Source organism: Oncorhynchus nerka, linkage group LG11 (assembly GCF_034236695.1).
Source record: "Oncorhynchus nerka isolate Pitt River linkage group LG11, Oner_Uvic_2.0, whole genome shotgun sequence".
Lineage (NCBI taxonomy): Eukaryota > Metazoa > Chordata > Actinopteri > Salmoniformes > Salmonidae > Oncorhynchus > Oncorhynchus nerka.
In genome coordinates this window covers 38,123,016-38,135,667 of record NC_088406.1, presented here as the reverse complement: position 1 = coordinate 38,135,667, position 12,652 = coordinate 38,123,016, and the positions used below count along the sequence as shown (strand labels likewise).

General features: G+C 45.5%; 1 protein-coding gene across 7 annotated transcripts in view; it reads left to right on the top strand.

Annotated features, from left to right (window-relative positions):
- Window positions 1–12,652, top strand: part of LOC115136832 (BRCA1 interacting helicase 1) — a 111,270-nt gene that overhangs the window by 27,339 nt on the left and 71,279 nt on the right. For 6 of the 7 annotated variants that reach the window (XM_029672659.2, XM_029672655.2, XM_029672657.2 and 3 more), the window contains exons 17-20: window positions 5,899–6,011; window positions 6,189–6,271; window positions 7,683–8,066; window positions 9,619–10,542. In XM_029672659.2, coding sequence (XP_029528519.1) covers window positions 5,899–6,011; window positions 6,189–6,271; window positions 7,683–8,066; window positions 9,619–10,542 — 1,504 coding nt within the window. Of the gene's footprint in view, window positions 1–5,898; window positions 6,012–6,188; window positions 6,272–7,682; window positions 8,067–9,618; window positions 11,781–12,652 lie in introns of those variants that run through there. The other variant, XM_029672660.2, reaches the window with a different exon arrangement.

Here is a 12,652-nt window from a genome sequence, read left to right as displayed (position 1 = left end):
ACCCATTTTTCTGTGCAAACTTGATATTCCCAAACCAGCAGGTCAAACAGTGGGACAGAATGCTCTCAATGAATGATTTATAAAACAGAATCATGATGGTTAGATCAACATTAAAAAAGTGCCTTTTCTGTAGGCCATGTGGACGTCCAGTTATGACACATCATCTCTCCCAGGACAGAAAGCAGAGAGAGGGGAGCAGTGTGTACACGCCTGTGTCGTTAGGGGTCATGGTGCTCTGGGCTGTGAACACACGGCACCTACCTGTCAGTCCCTGTTAAGAGCCCTGTTCACCGGCATGTCCCATATGTCCCGCCCGTCAGAAGCCATATGAACTTTTCACTTGTCAATCCCGAAAGGTTAGCGCTGAAAGTCCAGGACTGATGGATGGATGCAAATTGATGGAGATAGATGCCTTTGTGGCCTTTTTGTGGCATAGCTTGTTGCTTGTCTTGTGTAGACTGGACCACCTTTTCTGCCCCAACTACCTCCTGTTTCACCACCTCCTTGCCTGTTTGCTCGATTCCCCCCCATCTTTCACAACAGATCTGTCTACCACACCACCTTCTTCATCACTTGTATTGACTAGGCCCCCTCCTACCTGTCATCTCTTCTTCACCTCTGCTGTATCCTCCCTTTATTCCCCCTTTCACAACAGATCTGTCTGAGGGGGCATTCTAGGCAGGCAATAATAAACCTCTTCAGGCCCTATGTATTTTTAACAGGGTTGGCGTCTCCCCCTGAGCTCCCTGTCTGCCCCTCACCTTCCCACTCCACAGCCCACATTAATCACATTAGTGCTCAGTGGATGAGCCCTGCCTGATGCCTGAAAGGTGCTGGATGGCAGGTCAGAGCACAGGTGATAGCCCACAGCTATGGTTAGCCTTCCAGCCACTGGGGCACATTTGGTGGTTTTGGGGCGTCTGACGGGTAGCGATTGATTTGTCCTTCTCACTTCATGTCAAAGATAATGCTCCGGGCTACACAAGATATATTCAAATGTCACGATTTTGGAAAATCGAAGGCTGCTTCAGTTCAACATTAATTTATTGATCCCCAACCAAGACATTTGATTGCAAATATTTTCTCTTTATTTATTTATTTATATGTGTGTGTGGGTGTGTATATATACACTGCTCAAAAAAATAAAGGGAACACTAAAATAACACATCCTAGATCTGAATGAATGAAATATTCGTATTAAATACTTTTTTCTTTACCTAGTTGAATGTGCTGACAACAAAATCACACAAAAATGATCAATGGAAATCAAATTTATCAACCCATTGAGGTCTGGATTTGGAGTCACACTCAAAATTAAAGTGGAAAAACACACTACGGGCTGATCCAACTTTGATGTAATGTCCTTAAAACAAGTCAAAATGAGGCTCAGTAGTGTGTGTGGCCTCCACGTGCCTGTATGACCTCCCTACAACGCCTGGGCATGCTCCTGGACTGTCTGTGGTGCAACGTGGCGTTGGTGGATGGAGCGAGACATGATGTCCCAGATGTGCTCAATTGGATTCAGGTCTGGGGAATGGGCGGGCCAGTCCATAGCATCAATGCCTTCCTCTTGCAGGAACTGCTGACACACTCCAGCCACATGAGGTCTAGCATTGTCTTGCATTAGGAGGGACCCAGGGCCAACCGCACCAGCATATGGTCTCACAAGGGGTCTGAGGATCTCATCTCGGTACCTAATGGCAGTCAGGCTACCTCTGGCGAGCACATGGAGGGCTGTGCGGCCCCCCAAAGAAATGCCACCCCACACCATGACTGACCCACCGCCAAACCGGTTATGCTGGAGGATGTTGCAGGCAGCAGAACGTTCTCCACGGCATCTCCAGACTCTGTCACGCCTGTCACGTGCTCAGTGTGAACCTGCTTTCATCTGTGAAGAGCGTAGGATGCCAGTGGCGAATTTGCCAATCTTGGTGTTCTCTGGGAAATGCCAAACGTCCTGCACGGTGTTGGGCTGTAGGCACAACCCCCACCTGTGGACGTCGGGCCCTCATACCACCCTCATGGAGTCTGTTTCTGACCGTTTGAGCAGACACATGCGCATTTGTGGCCTGCTGGAGGTCATTTTGCAGGGCTCTGGCAGTGCTCCTCCTGCTCCTCCTTGCACAAAGGCGGAGGTAGCGGTCCTGCTGCTGGGTTGTTGCCCTCCTACGGCCTCCTCCACGTCTCCTGATGTACTGGCCTGTCTCCTGGTAGCGCCTCCATGCTCTGGACACTACGCTGACAGACACAGCATACCTTCTTGCCACAGCTCGCATTGATGTGCCATCCTGGATGAGCTACACTACCTGAGCCACTTGTGTGGGTTGTAGACTCCGTCTCATGCTACCACTAGAGTGAAAGCACCGCCAGCATTCAAAAGTGACCAAAACATCAGCCAGGAAGCATAGGAACTGAGAAGTGATCTGTGGTCACCACCTGCAGAACCACTCCTTTATTGGGGGTGTCTGACTAATTGCCTATATTTCCACCTGTTGTCTACACCATTTGCATAACATCATGTGAAATTTATTGTCAATCAGTGTTGCTTCCTAAGTGGACAGTTTGATTTCACAGAAGTGTGATTGACTTGGAGTTACATTGTGTTGTTTAAGTGTTCCCTTTATTTTTTTGAGCAGTGTATATATGTGTGTATGTGTGTATATAAATATATATATATACATATATACTGTATATACAGTGCATTCAGAAAGTATTCAGACCCCTTGACTTTTTCCACATGTTGTTACCTTTTAGCCTTATTCTAAACTTGATTAAATTATTTGTTCTCCTCATCAAGCTACATAACCCATAATGACAAAGCAAAAGCAGGTTTTTAGAAAGGTTAGCAAATGTATAAAAACTCACATCACATTTAAATAAGTATTCAGACCCTTTACTCAGTACTTTGTTGAAGCACCTTTGGCAGTGATTATAGTTTCTAGTCTTCTTGGGCATGACGTTACAAGATTGGCCCACCTGAATTTGGGGAGTTTGTCCCTTCTCTCCTCAATCTCTGTCAGGTTGGATGGGGAGCGTCACTGCACAGCTATTTTCAGTTCTCTCCAGAGATGTTCGATCAGGTTCAATTCCGGGCTCTGGCTGGGCCTCTCAAGTACATTCAGAGACTTGTCCCGAAGCCTCTCCTGTGTTGTCTTGGCTGTGTGCTTAGGGTCATTGTCCTGTTGGAAGGTGAACCTTCGCCTGGTGGTCTAAGGTCATAAGCGTTTTGGAGCAGGTTTTCATCAAGGATCTCTGTACTTTGCTCCGTTCATCTTTCCCTCAATCCTGACTTGTCTCCCAGTCCTTGCCGCTGAAAAACATCCCCATAGCATGATGCTGCCACCAACATGCTTCAGCGTAGGCGTGGTGTTTGAAATTCAAGCCAAAGAGTGCAGTCTTTGTTTCATCAAACCAGGGAAACTTGTTTCTCATGGTCTGAGAGTCCTTTAGGTGCCTTTTGGCAAAACTTAAGCTGGCTGTCATGTGCCTTTTCCTGAGGAGTGGCTTCCGTCTGGCCACATAAAGGCCTAATTGGTGGAGTGCTGCAGAGATGGTTGTCCTTCTGGAATGTTCTCCCATCTCCACAGAGGGACTCTGAAGCTCTGTCAAAGTGACCATCGGGTTCCTGGTCACCTCCCTGACCAAGGCCCATCTCCCCCGATTTCTCAGTTTGGCAGGGTGGCCAGCTCCAGGAAGAGTCTTGGTGGTTCCAAATTTCTTCCATTTATGTGTTCTTAGGGACCCTCAATGCTGCAGAAATGTTTTGATTCCCTTCCCCAGGTCTGTGCCTCGACACAATCCTGTCACTGAGCTCTACGGACAATTCCTTCGACCTCATTGCTTCATTTTTGCTCTGATATGCACAATTTGCAAAACTGTCTAAAAACCTCTCTAAAAACCTGTTTTCACTTTGTCGTTATAGCGTATTGTGTTTAGATTGAAGATGATTTTTTATTTGATTTAATCCATTTTAGAACAAGGCTGTAATGTAACTAAATGTGGAATAAGTAAAGGGGTCTGAACATTTTTTGAATGGACTATATAAACTCAGCAAAAAAGAAACGTCCTCTCACTTGTCAACTGCGTTTATTTTCAGCGAACTTAACATGTGTAAATATTTGTATGAACATAACAAGATTCAACAACTGAGACATAAACTGAACAGGTTCCACAGACATGTGACTAACAGAAATTGAATAATGTGTCCCTGAACAAAGGGGGGGTCAAAATCAAAAGTAAGACAGTATCTGCAAGCTCCCGGACATTTCTGGGGGGAATGGCCCTAGCCCTCACGCTCCGACCCAAGTGGTCCCAGACGTGCTCAATGGGATTGAGATCTGGGCTCTTCACTGGCCATGGCAAAACACTGACATTCCTCTCTTGCAGGAAATCACACACAGAACGAGCAGTATGGCTGGTGGCATTGTCATGCTGAAGGGTCATGTCAGGATGAGCCTGCAGGAAGGGTACCACATGAGGGAGGAGGATGTAACGCACAGCGTTGAGATTGCCTGCAATGACAACAAGCTCAGTCCAATGATGATGTGACACACCGCCCCAGATCATGATGGACCCTCCACCTCCAAATCGATCCCGCTCCAGAATACAGGCCTCAGTGTAACGCTCATTCCTTCAACGATAAACGCGAATCCAACCATCACCCCTGGTGAGACAAAACTGGTCCAGCGACGGTGGGTTTGTGCCCATAGACGACGTTGTTGCCGGTGATGTCTGGTGAGGACCTGCCTTACAACAGGCCTACAAGCCCTCAGTCCAGCCTCTCTCAGCCTATTACGGACAGTCTGAGCACTGATGGAGGGATTGTGCGTTCTTGGTGTAACTCGTGTGTACCGATGTGCTGTTCGGATGTACCGATCCTGTGCAGGTGTTGTTACACGTGGTCTGCCACTGCGTGGTCGATCAGCTGTCCGTCCTGTCTCCCTGTAGCGCTGTCTTAGGCATCTCACAGTACGGATGTTGCAATTTATTGCCCTGGCCACATCTGCAGTCCTCATGCCTCTTTGCAGCATGCCTAAGGCACGTTCACGCAGATGAGCAGGGACCCTGGGCATCTTTCTTTTGGTGTTTTTCAGAGTCAGTAGAAAGGCCTCTTTAGTGTCCTAAGTTTTCATAACTGTGACCTTAATTGCCTACCGTCTATAAGCTGTTAGTGTCTTAACGTCCGTTCCACAGGTGCATGTTCAATAATTGTTTATGGTTCATTGAACAAGCATGGGGAACAGTGTTTAAACCCTTTGCAAATAAAGATTTGTGAAGTTATTTGGATTTTTACGAATTATCTTTGAAAGACAGGGTCCTGAAAAAGGGACGTTTCTTGTTTTGCTGAGTTTATATAATACATTTTATTCTTACATGTTCAGTTTTACAGACAGATAACAGCAAACAATAGCATAACACCCCCCCTGAAAGAAACCCGAAAAACAAAAAACAACAGCAATGCTCTAATACAAAAAAATGGATAGAGTAGAAAATAATCGTTACCATGCTTCATTGAAATTTGACACAAGCAAAATATGCTCCATTAAAAATTAAGTAGGCTACTATGGACACGGGTGGATTGCAGACTGCGTGTCATGTTGCCCATCACGTGATAGAGAAGACAGAAAGGGCTGCCATATCTTATCAAATGTGCTGGATCGTGACCAGTCCTTTCCATATATAACAGACTAGTGACTTCATCTAACCAGGTTTTTAAAAATGGGACAAATATTTTTTATTATTAATCTTTCCGTGTTTTTGTAAGCATACCAGTCTGTCTCCTGTTGTCTTTTCTGCTCTGTTTTCAGCTTTGATTGGTCTGGGGTGGCAGCATAGCAGTGTCCTGATGACCCGTCCTGTGAGGTGTGTCTCTATCTAACATTCCAGCTGTGTTTTCAGGTGGAGCTGAAGATGAAGTATAATGACCAGCACTGTAAAGCCAGGGGTCTGCTGTCAGGCTCCCGCTGGTATGAGATCCAGGCCTACAGAGCCCTCAACCAGGCCCTGGGCAGGTACGGGTCTCTTTGTTTATGTTCCTGTTTGTTTCTCCATCCTTGACTCAGCCTATCACAGGAGGCTTCCTCCTAGCTCACAAATCAGGCTCATGATCAGAAGGCTGAAAAAGTTTTGATACATTTTTAAAACCAGGCGGTTACTACCTGAACTTGACAATGTTTTTGCTACCACAGGTGTATCAGACACAAGAATGACTGGGGAGCCCTCATTCTGGTAGACGACAGGTTTGGGAACAACCCCAACAAATACATCTCAGGTACTGAAATTAATGATCACATGTTGCAGCCACTCGAGATTCATGTACTCACAAACAAGCCCTCTAATGTCCCTGTTGTCTTACACAATGTGTAGTTTCTTATCTTGGGCACATGGTGGTGATGGTAATCCATCCATAAGATAGAGGGCTTGTGTTGAGCAGGGTGGCAGGTAGTCTAGCATTTAGAGCATTGGGCCAGTAACCGAAAGGTCGCTGGTTCGAATACCCGAGCCGACAAAGTGCAAATATGCCGATGTGCCCTGGAGCAAGGCACTTAACACTAATTTTATCCAGCAGTGCCGTACTACTATGGCTGACCCTGTAAAATCAACACATTTCACTGCACCTATCCAGTGTATGGCAATAAAACATACTAGAGGTCGGCCGATTATGATTTTTCAACGCCGATACCGGTTATTGGAGGACCAAAAAAGTCGATACCGATTAATCGGACGGTTTTTTAAAAATATTTTTTATTTGTAATAATGACAATTACAACAATACTGAATGAACACTTATTTTAACTTAATATAATACATCAATAAATAATAATAATAAGAAAATAAGAAAGCTAACGTTTAAGTTCCTTGCTCAGAACATGAGAACATATGAAAGCTGGTGTTTCCTTTTAACATGAGTTTTCAATATTCCCAGGTAAGAAGTTTTAGGTTGCAGAGCAAGGGAAACAACCACAGGCTCAGAGCGAGTGATGTTTGAAATGCTTTTAGCACGCGCTAACTAGCTAGCCATTTCACTTCGGTTACACCAGCCTCATCTCAGGAGTTGATAGACTTGAAGTCATAAACAGCGCAATGCTTGACGCACAACGAAGAGCTGCTGGCAAAACGCACAAAAGTGCTGTTTGAATGAATGTTTAAGCACCTGCTTCTGCCTACCACCGCTCAGTCAGATACTTCGATACGTGTATGCTTGTATGCTCAGTCAGATTATACGCAACGCAGGACACGCTAGATAATATCTAGTAATATCATCATCCATGTGTAGTTAACTAGTTATTATGATTGATTGATTGTTTTTTATAAGAGAAGTTTAATGCTAGCTAGCAACTTACCTTGGCTTACTGCATTCGCGTAACAGGCGAAGGGTAAAAAAAAAAACACCCTGTTAGGAACTCTTTTTTTTATATATATATATTTTTTTATATTGACTTTCAATGTGGAGTGCAACAAGAGGCAGGTCGTTATTGCGTTGGACTAGTTAACTGTAAGATTGCAAGATTGGATGCCCCGAGCTGACAAGGTGAAATTTAGCAAAATAAAATTCTTAGAATAAGTGTTATTAGAAATGACTGTAAATAATTTGTTTTTATATTATAATAATGTATGTTTTTAAATGGGTGTAGGTGGTGGAATGCCCTTCCACTAACAAGATTAGTATCTGTTTACCCCAGGTCTGTCCAAGTGGGTGCGTAACCTGGTCAGGCACCACGACACCTTCAGAGGTGCCATGCAGTCGCTGGTGGCCTTCTCCCAGTGCCAACAGGGGGCAGGAGAGATCCATGGAGCAGGGAGCCAGACCTTCAACAGCTCCACCGTCCTGTCTCCAGCCAGTCAATCTTCAGTGACTGTGGAAGATCTGTCCCACTGTCGGCCCAGTCCTAGCCCCAGCTCAGACTGCCTTCTCTGGGCCACGGTGCACCACACTACCACGTCTCAGGTCCCAGAGCTCCACACCCAGCTACAGGGGTTCAGGTCCTGGGTTCCCCCTACGGTCTCTGTCCCACCTGCTCTGTGGCCTCTCCCCACCACCAGCACTGGAAAGAGTGGAAACAGAGGTGAGATGTATTACATTAGATACAGTGCATTTGGAAAGTATTCAGACCCCTTTACTTTTTCACATTTTGTTAGTCTAAAATGGGTTCAATAGTTTTTTCCTTCATCCATCTACACACAATATCCCATAATGACAAAGACAATACATTTTTTGCAAATATATAAAAAAATTAAAAATAATTTACATTTACATAAGTATTCAGACCCTTTACTCAGTACTGTGTTGAAGCACCTTTGTCAGCGATTACAGCCTTGAGTCTTCTTGGGTATGACGCTTGTCAGATTGGATGGGGAGCGTCGCTGCACAGCTATTTTCAGGTCTCCGCAGAGATTTTCGGTCGGGTTCAAGTCCAGGCTCTGGCTGAGCTACTCAAGGACATTGAGACTTGTCCCGAAGCCATTCCTACATTGTCTTGGCTATGTGCTTAGGGTCGTTGTCCTATTGGAAGGTGTACCTGTTCCACCAGAGACTCTGGATTCGCGCCCAAGCTCTGTCTCAGCCGGCCACGACCGGGAGGTCTGTGGGGCGACGCACAATTGGCCTAGCGTCGTCCGGGTTAGGAAGGGTTTGGCCGGTAGGGATATCCTTGTCTCATCGCGCACTAGCGACTCCTGTGGCGGGCTGGGCGCAGTGCACGCTGACCAGGTCGCTAGGGGCACAGTGTTTCTTCCGACACATTGGTGCGGCTGGCTTCCGGGTTGGATGCGCGCTGTGTTAAGAAGCAGTGCGGCTTGGTTGGGTTGTGTTTCGGAGGACGCATGGCTTTCGACCTTCGTCTCTCCCGAGCCCGTACGGGAGTTGTAGCGATGAGACAAGATAGTAATTACTAAAAAAACAATTGGATACCACGAAATTGGGGAGAAAAGGGGGTCAAATTAATTTTTTTAAAGGATCTCTCTGTACTTTGCTCCGTTCATCTTTCCCTTGATCCTAACTAGTCTCCCAGTCCCTGCCGCTGAAAAACATCCCCTGAACATGATGCTGCCACGACCGTGGAGATGGTGCCTTTCCTTCAGACGTGACGCTTGGCATTCAAGCCAAAGAGTTCAGTCTTGGTTTCATCACACCAAATAATCTTGTTTCTCATGGTCACAGTCCTTTTAGGTGCCCTTTGGCAAACTCTAAGCGGGCTGTTGTGCCTTTTACTGAGGAATGGCTTCCAAACTGGCCACTCTACTATAAAGGCCTGATTGGTGGAGTGCTGCAGAGATGGTTGCCCTTCTAGAAGGCTCTCCCATCTCCACAGAGGAACTCTGTCAGAGTGCCCATAGGGTTCTTGGTCACCTCCCTGACCAAGGCCCTAATCCGTTATTGATACCTTGCTCTGGTTCATTTAACAGTGCTAGCGGGCCCAACTTATAGGATCCTTGAGGCCAATGTTGGCATCTTGAACGTACTTTCCCAGTTATTTTCTCATCTTTACTGTCAACACCTGATGACTGCTCCAATCAGCTCCTCAGCTGAATTTCTAAATGCATTGTAACAGTCTTCATACAAACGTGTTGTCTTTCCTTTCCATGATTTCCCATAACGCGTGTACTCTCTGTGAGCAGGTGACCAGAAGCAGACACAGCAACACCCCTCCACTCATCCGAACAGTGATCCCAAGGCCCCGCCCCCGAACATCTCCACTCCCCTCACCACCCCACGGTCCGTGCACCACCTCTTCACCTCCACCCTTGTGAGCTCCACCCACTTCAAGACTCCAATCTTCCAGGCCCAGGACCCAAGCAGGCATCAAGATCATCTGGATGACCCGCCACGGCCTGACTCTGTGGAGGAGGAGAAGAAGATCCAGGAGAATGTGAGTCAGGATCCCTGGATCCCCTTCCCAGGAGGGATGGCCCGTGAGGGGCTGGATGGACCGGCATCTACCCCTCCCAGCCCGGACCAGGACCAGGGTCCGGTTCTAGTCCTCTCCCCAGTGGAGGTCCCTGCCAGTTGTGAGCCCAGACAGACCACTGTAGTTGTTGCCGATCCCACCCTGCTAGAGGAAGAGGAAGACCAGAGCATCTTCTTCACACCTGAGATGTTTGATGACGAAGAGGAGGTGGTGGAAACCAAGCCTCTCCCCAGGACAGTGCAGGGGATGATGACAGGGGAGGAAACTGTGCTTGCGTCCAGCCTTGCTCTCTCTACCGGAACAGCCCAGGCTCTGTCTGAGGACCTGTTTGGCCCAGAGCAGGGTCCCAGGGAGGACACAGAGACAGTCACTACCACTGATACCAAGAGGGGAGGCGCTTTCGCTCCCTCAGCCAGTAGAGACTGTGTCAGTGTGGGATGGGAACAGGACAGGCAGCAGGGGAGTAGGATAGGGAGTGGTGACGAGGCCCAACAGACCCAGAGACAGGAGGACCAAGGTCAGGGAGAAGGACAGGAGCTGAACCAGGGGGCGACCCAAGGCCAGAGCAGGCAGACAGGCAGCAGGACACACAGACTGTCCAGGTCCAAACAGAAAGCTCCAGAGCCATCCTCAGGTAAATTAACCAGCTACTTCATTGTTGTCCCTAAGGTTATAACCATAGACAAGTAGACACCAGGTTATAACTAGATGATGAGGCACCAGGGCCCGTATTCACAAAGGGTCTCAGTAGGAGTGCTGATCTAGAATCAGTTATTCATTTTAGATAATAATTATTAAAATGAAATGGACATTAAATCTGATCCTAGATCAGCACTACAACTAAACTCTTTATGGACACGGGCCCAGGTTATACCCATAAACTATGGTTATAAATATAGATAACTAGACACACCAAAAGGCTCAGTAAAGCCAGTTCGTTCTCAGATCGTCATGTCTCATTATCTGGCGTGACAGCTTAACTGGGTTGCCTCGTCTGACCGACATTATCTGTTTAAACAGTCTGGAGCTAACGAACTTCTCACAAATTGCCATGTTAACGTGCAGTCTTATATTTTTGTACACATCATTAAAATGCATGAAAATGTGTTTATTTTCATGTAAACACGATGGAAGCATTGTCCCGTTACGTGTTTTAATGAGGTGTTATTTGGAGTGAGGAGAGGAGTGGGGGATGCAGCATGCCTGACTTCACACAGATAGACATCTTGCATTTTTACACAGTTACTGTTCAATCTTTTCATAAATTAATTATCTGATGTAAACTAGGGGGAGGTGGGGTGTGGGGATGTGTGTTCAATGACTTGGGGGAAACACACAAGGCCTTTCCAGCAACACAAGAAACCTCAGAAATACCATCATTCATCTTGCGAACATCTCATCTCCAGGGTGACAATGTGTGTATATATATATACAATAAATAATGATTGTGGCCATCTGATATGGAAAATGGATGAATAAAATCATGTTAGCAGGTTTTTGTTTGTGTGGTGTCAAGTTGATGTAGAAGAGTGCAGATGTGTAGTTTGAACCATCAATAAAGCACCTTGTATTGGCTTTACTTTGCCAGTTACCATGTTATTGACCCAATAGTACCAAAAAGAAGTTTTATCTTTCAGAAGGTAAAGCCGATAAAGAATTATAAATGCTGTATTTTTTTAATTTTAGTCTCAGTAAACTGTAGTTGTTTTTATGTTAATATTTTGTTAGTAGTTGGACCTGTTTGTCTTTGCTATAGTGGTGGTCAGTTTCTCTATATCTTCATTCCGGCCTGCAGAAGCGGGTTACTATTGAATTTGATGTGATATTATGGCTTTCATTAAACCTTGGTAAATAAATATTTATTGACCTGTTTATGTCCATTGCTTCCCGTATATGCCTAATGTTCTGTATGTACGAACAGTTAAGCAAATGGCATATGTTCTCACGTACACCCTAACCATTCCCCTTCATGGGGAAAATGGTTTAATGATGTCGTGAAGAGTAAAAGCCATTTACTGTGTTTGAAGGATTAGTTGTGATCGTGGTTTTGGCTTACCCCGACAATGATCAATCATACCATTGGTTAAAGAAGCTGAATTGTAGATGGAGGGAGGCAGGAACAGTGAAGTCTGCCAAATTAAGCCCCATTAGCTTGACAGGACGTTGTCTCGTTAGAACACAAATCTCCCTAACAATCCCTAACCTGTGATTGGTTGACGGAGGAGTCCAATGTGGACGCCCGAACCATTCAATTAAAGCTCATCCCTCTGCTCATCGGCCTCACTATATGACAGTGCCTTAGCTTCGTTAGTTAATGTAATTGCATGGCTGAAAGTGTCAGGACACCTCATTAATATCAGTATCAACAAGGGTACCATGGGAGAGGGTAAGCAGATGTCAGAATTAGAGGTCGACCGATTATGATTTTTCAACGCCAATAACGATTATTGGGAGGATCAAAAAAAGCAGATACCGATTAATTGGCCGGTTTTTAAAAATGTATTTGTAATAATGACAATTACAACAATACTGAATGAACACTTATTTTAACTTAATATAATACATCAATAAAATCAATTTAGCCTCAAATAAATAATGAAACATCTTCAATTTGGTTTAAATAATGCAAAAACAAAGTGTTGGAGGAGAAAGTAAAAGTGCAATATGTGCCATGTAAGAAAGCTAACGTATAAGTTCCTTGCTAAGAACATGAGAAAATATGAAAGCTGGTGGTTCCTTTTAAC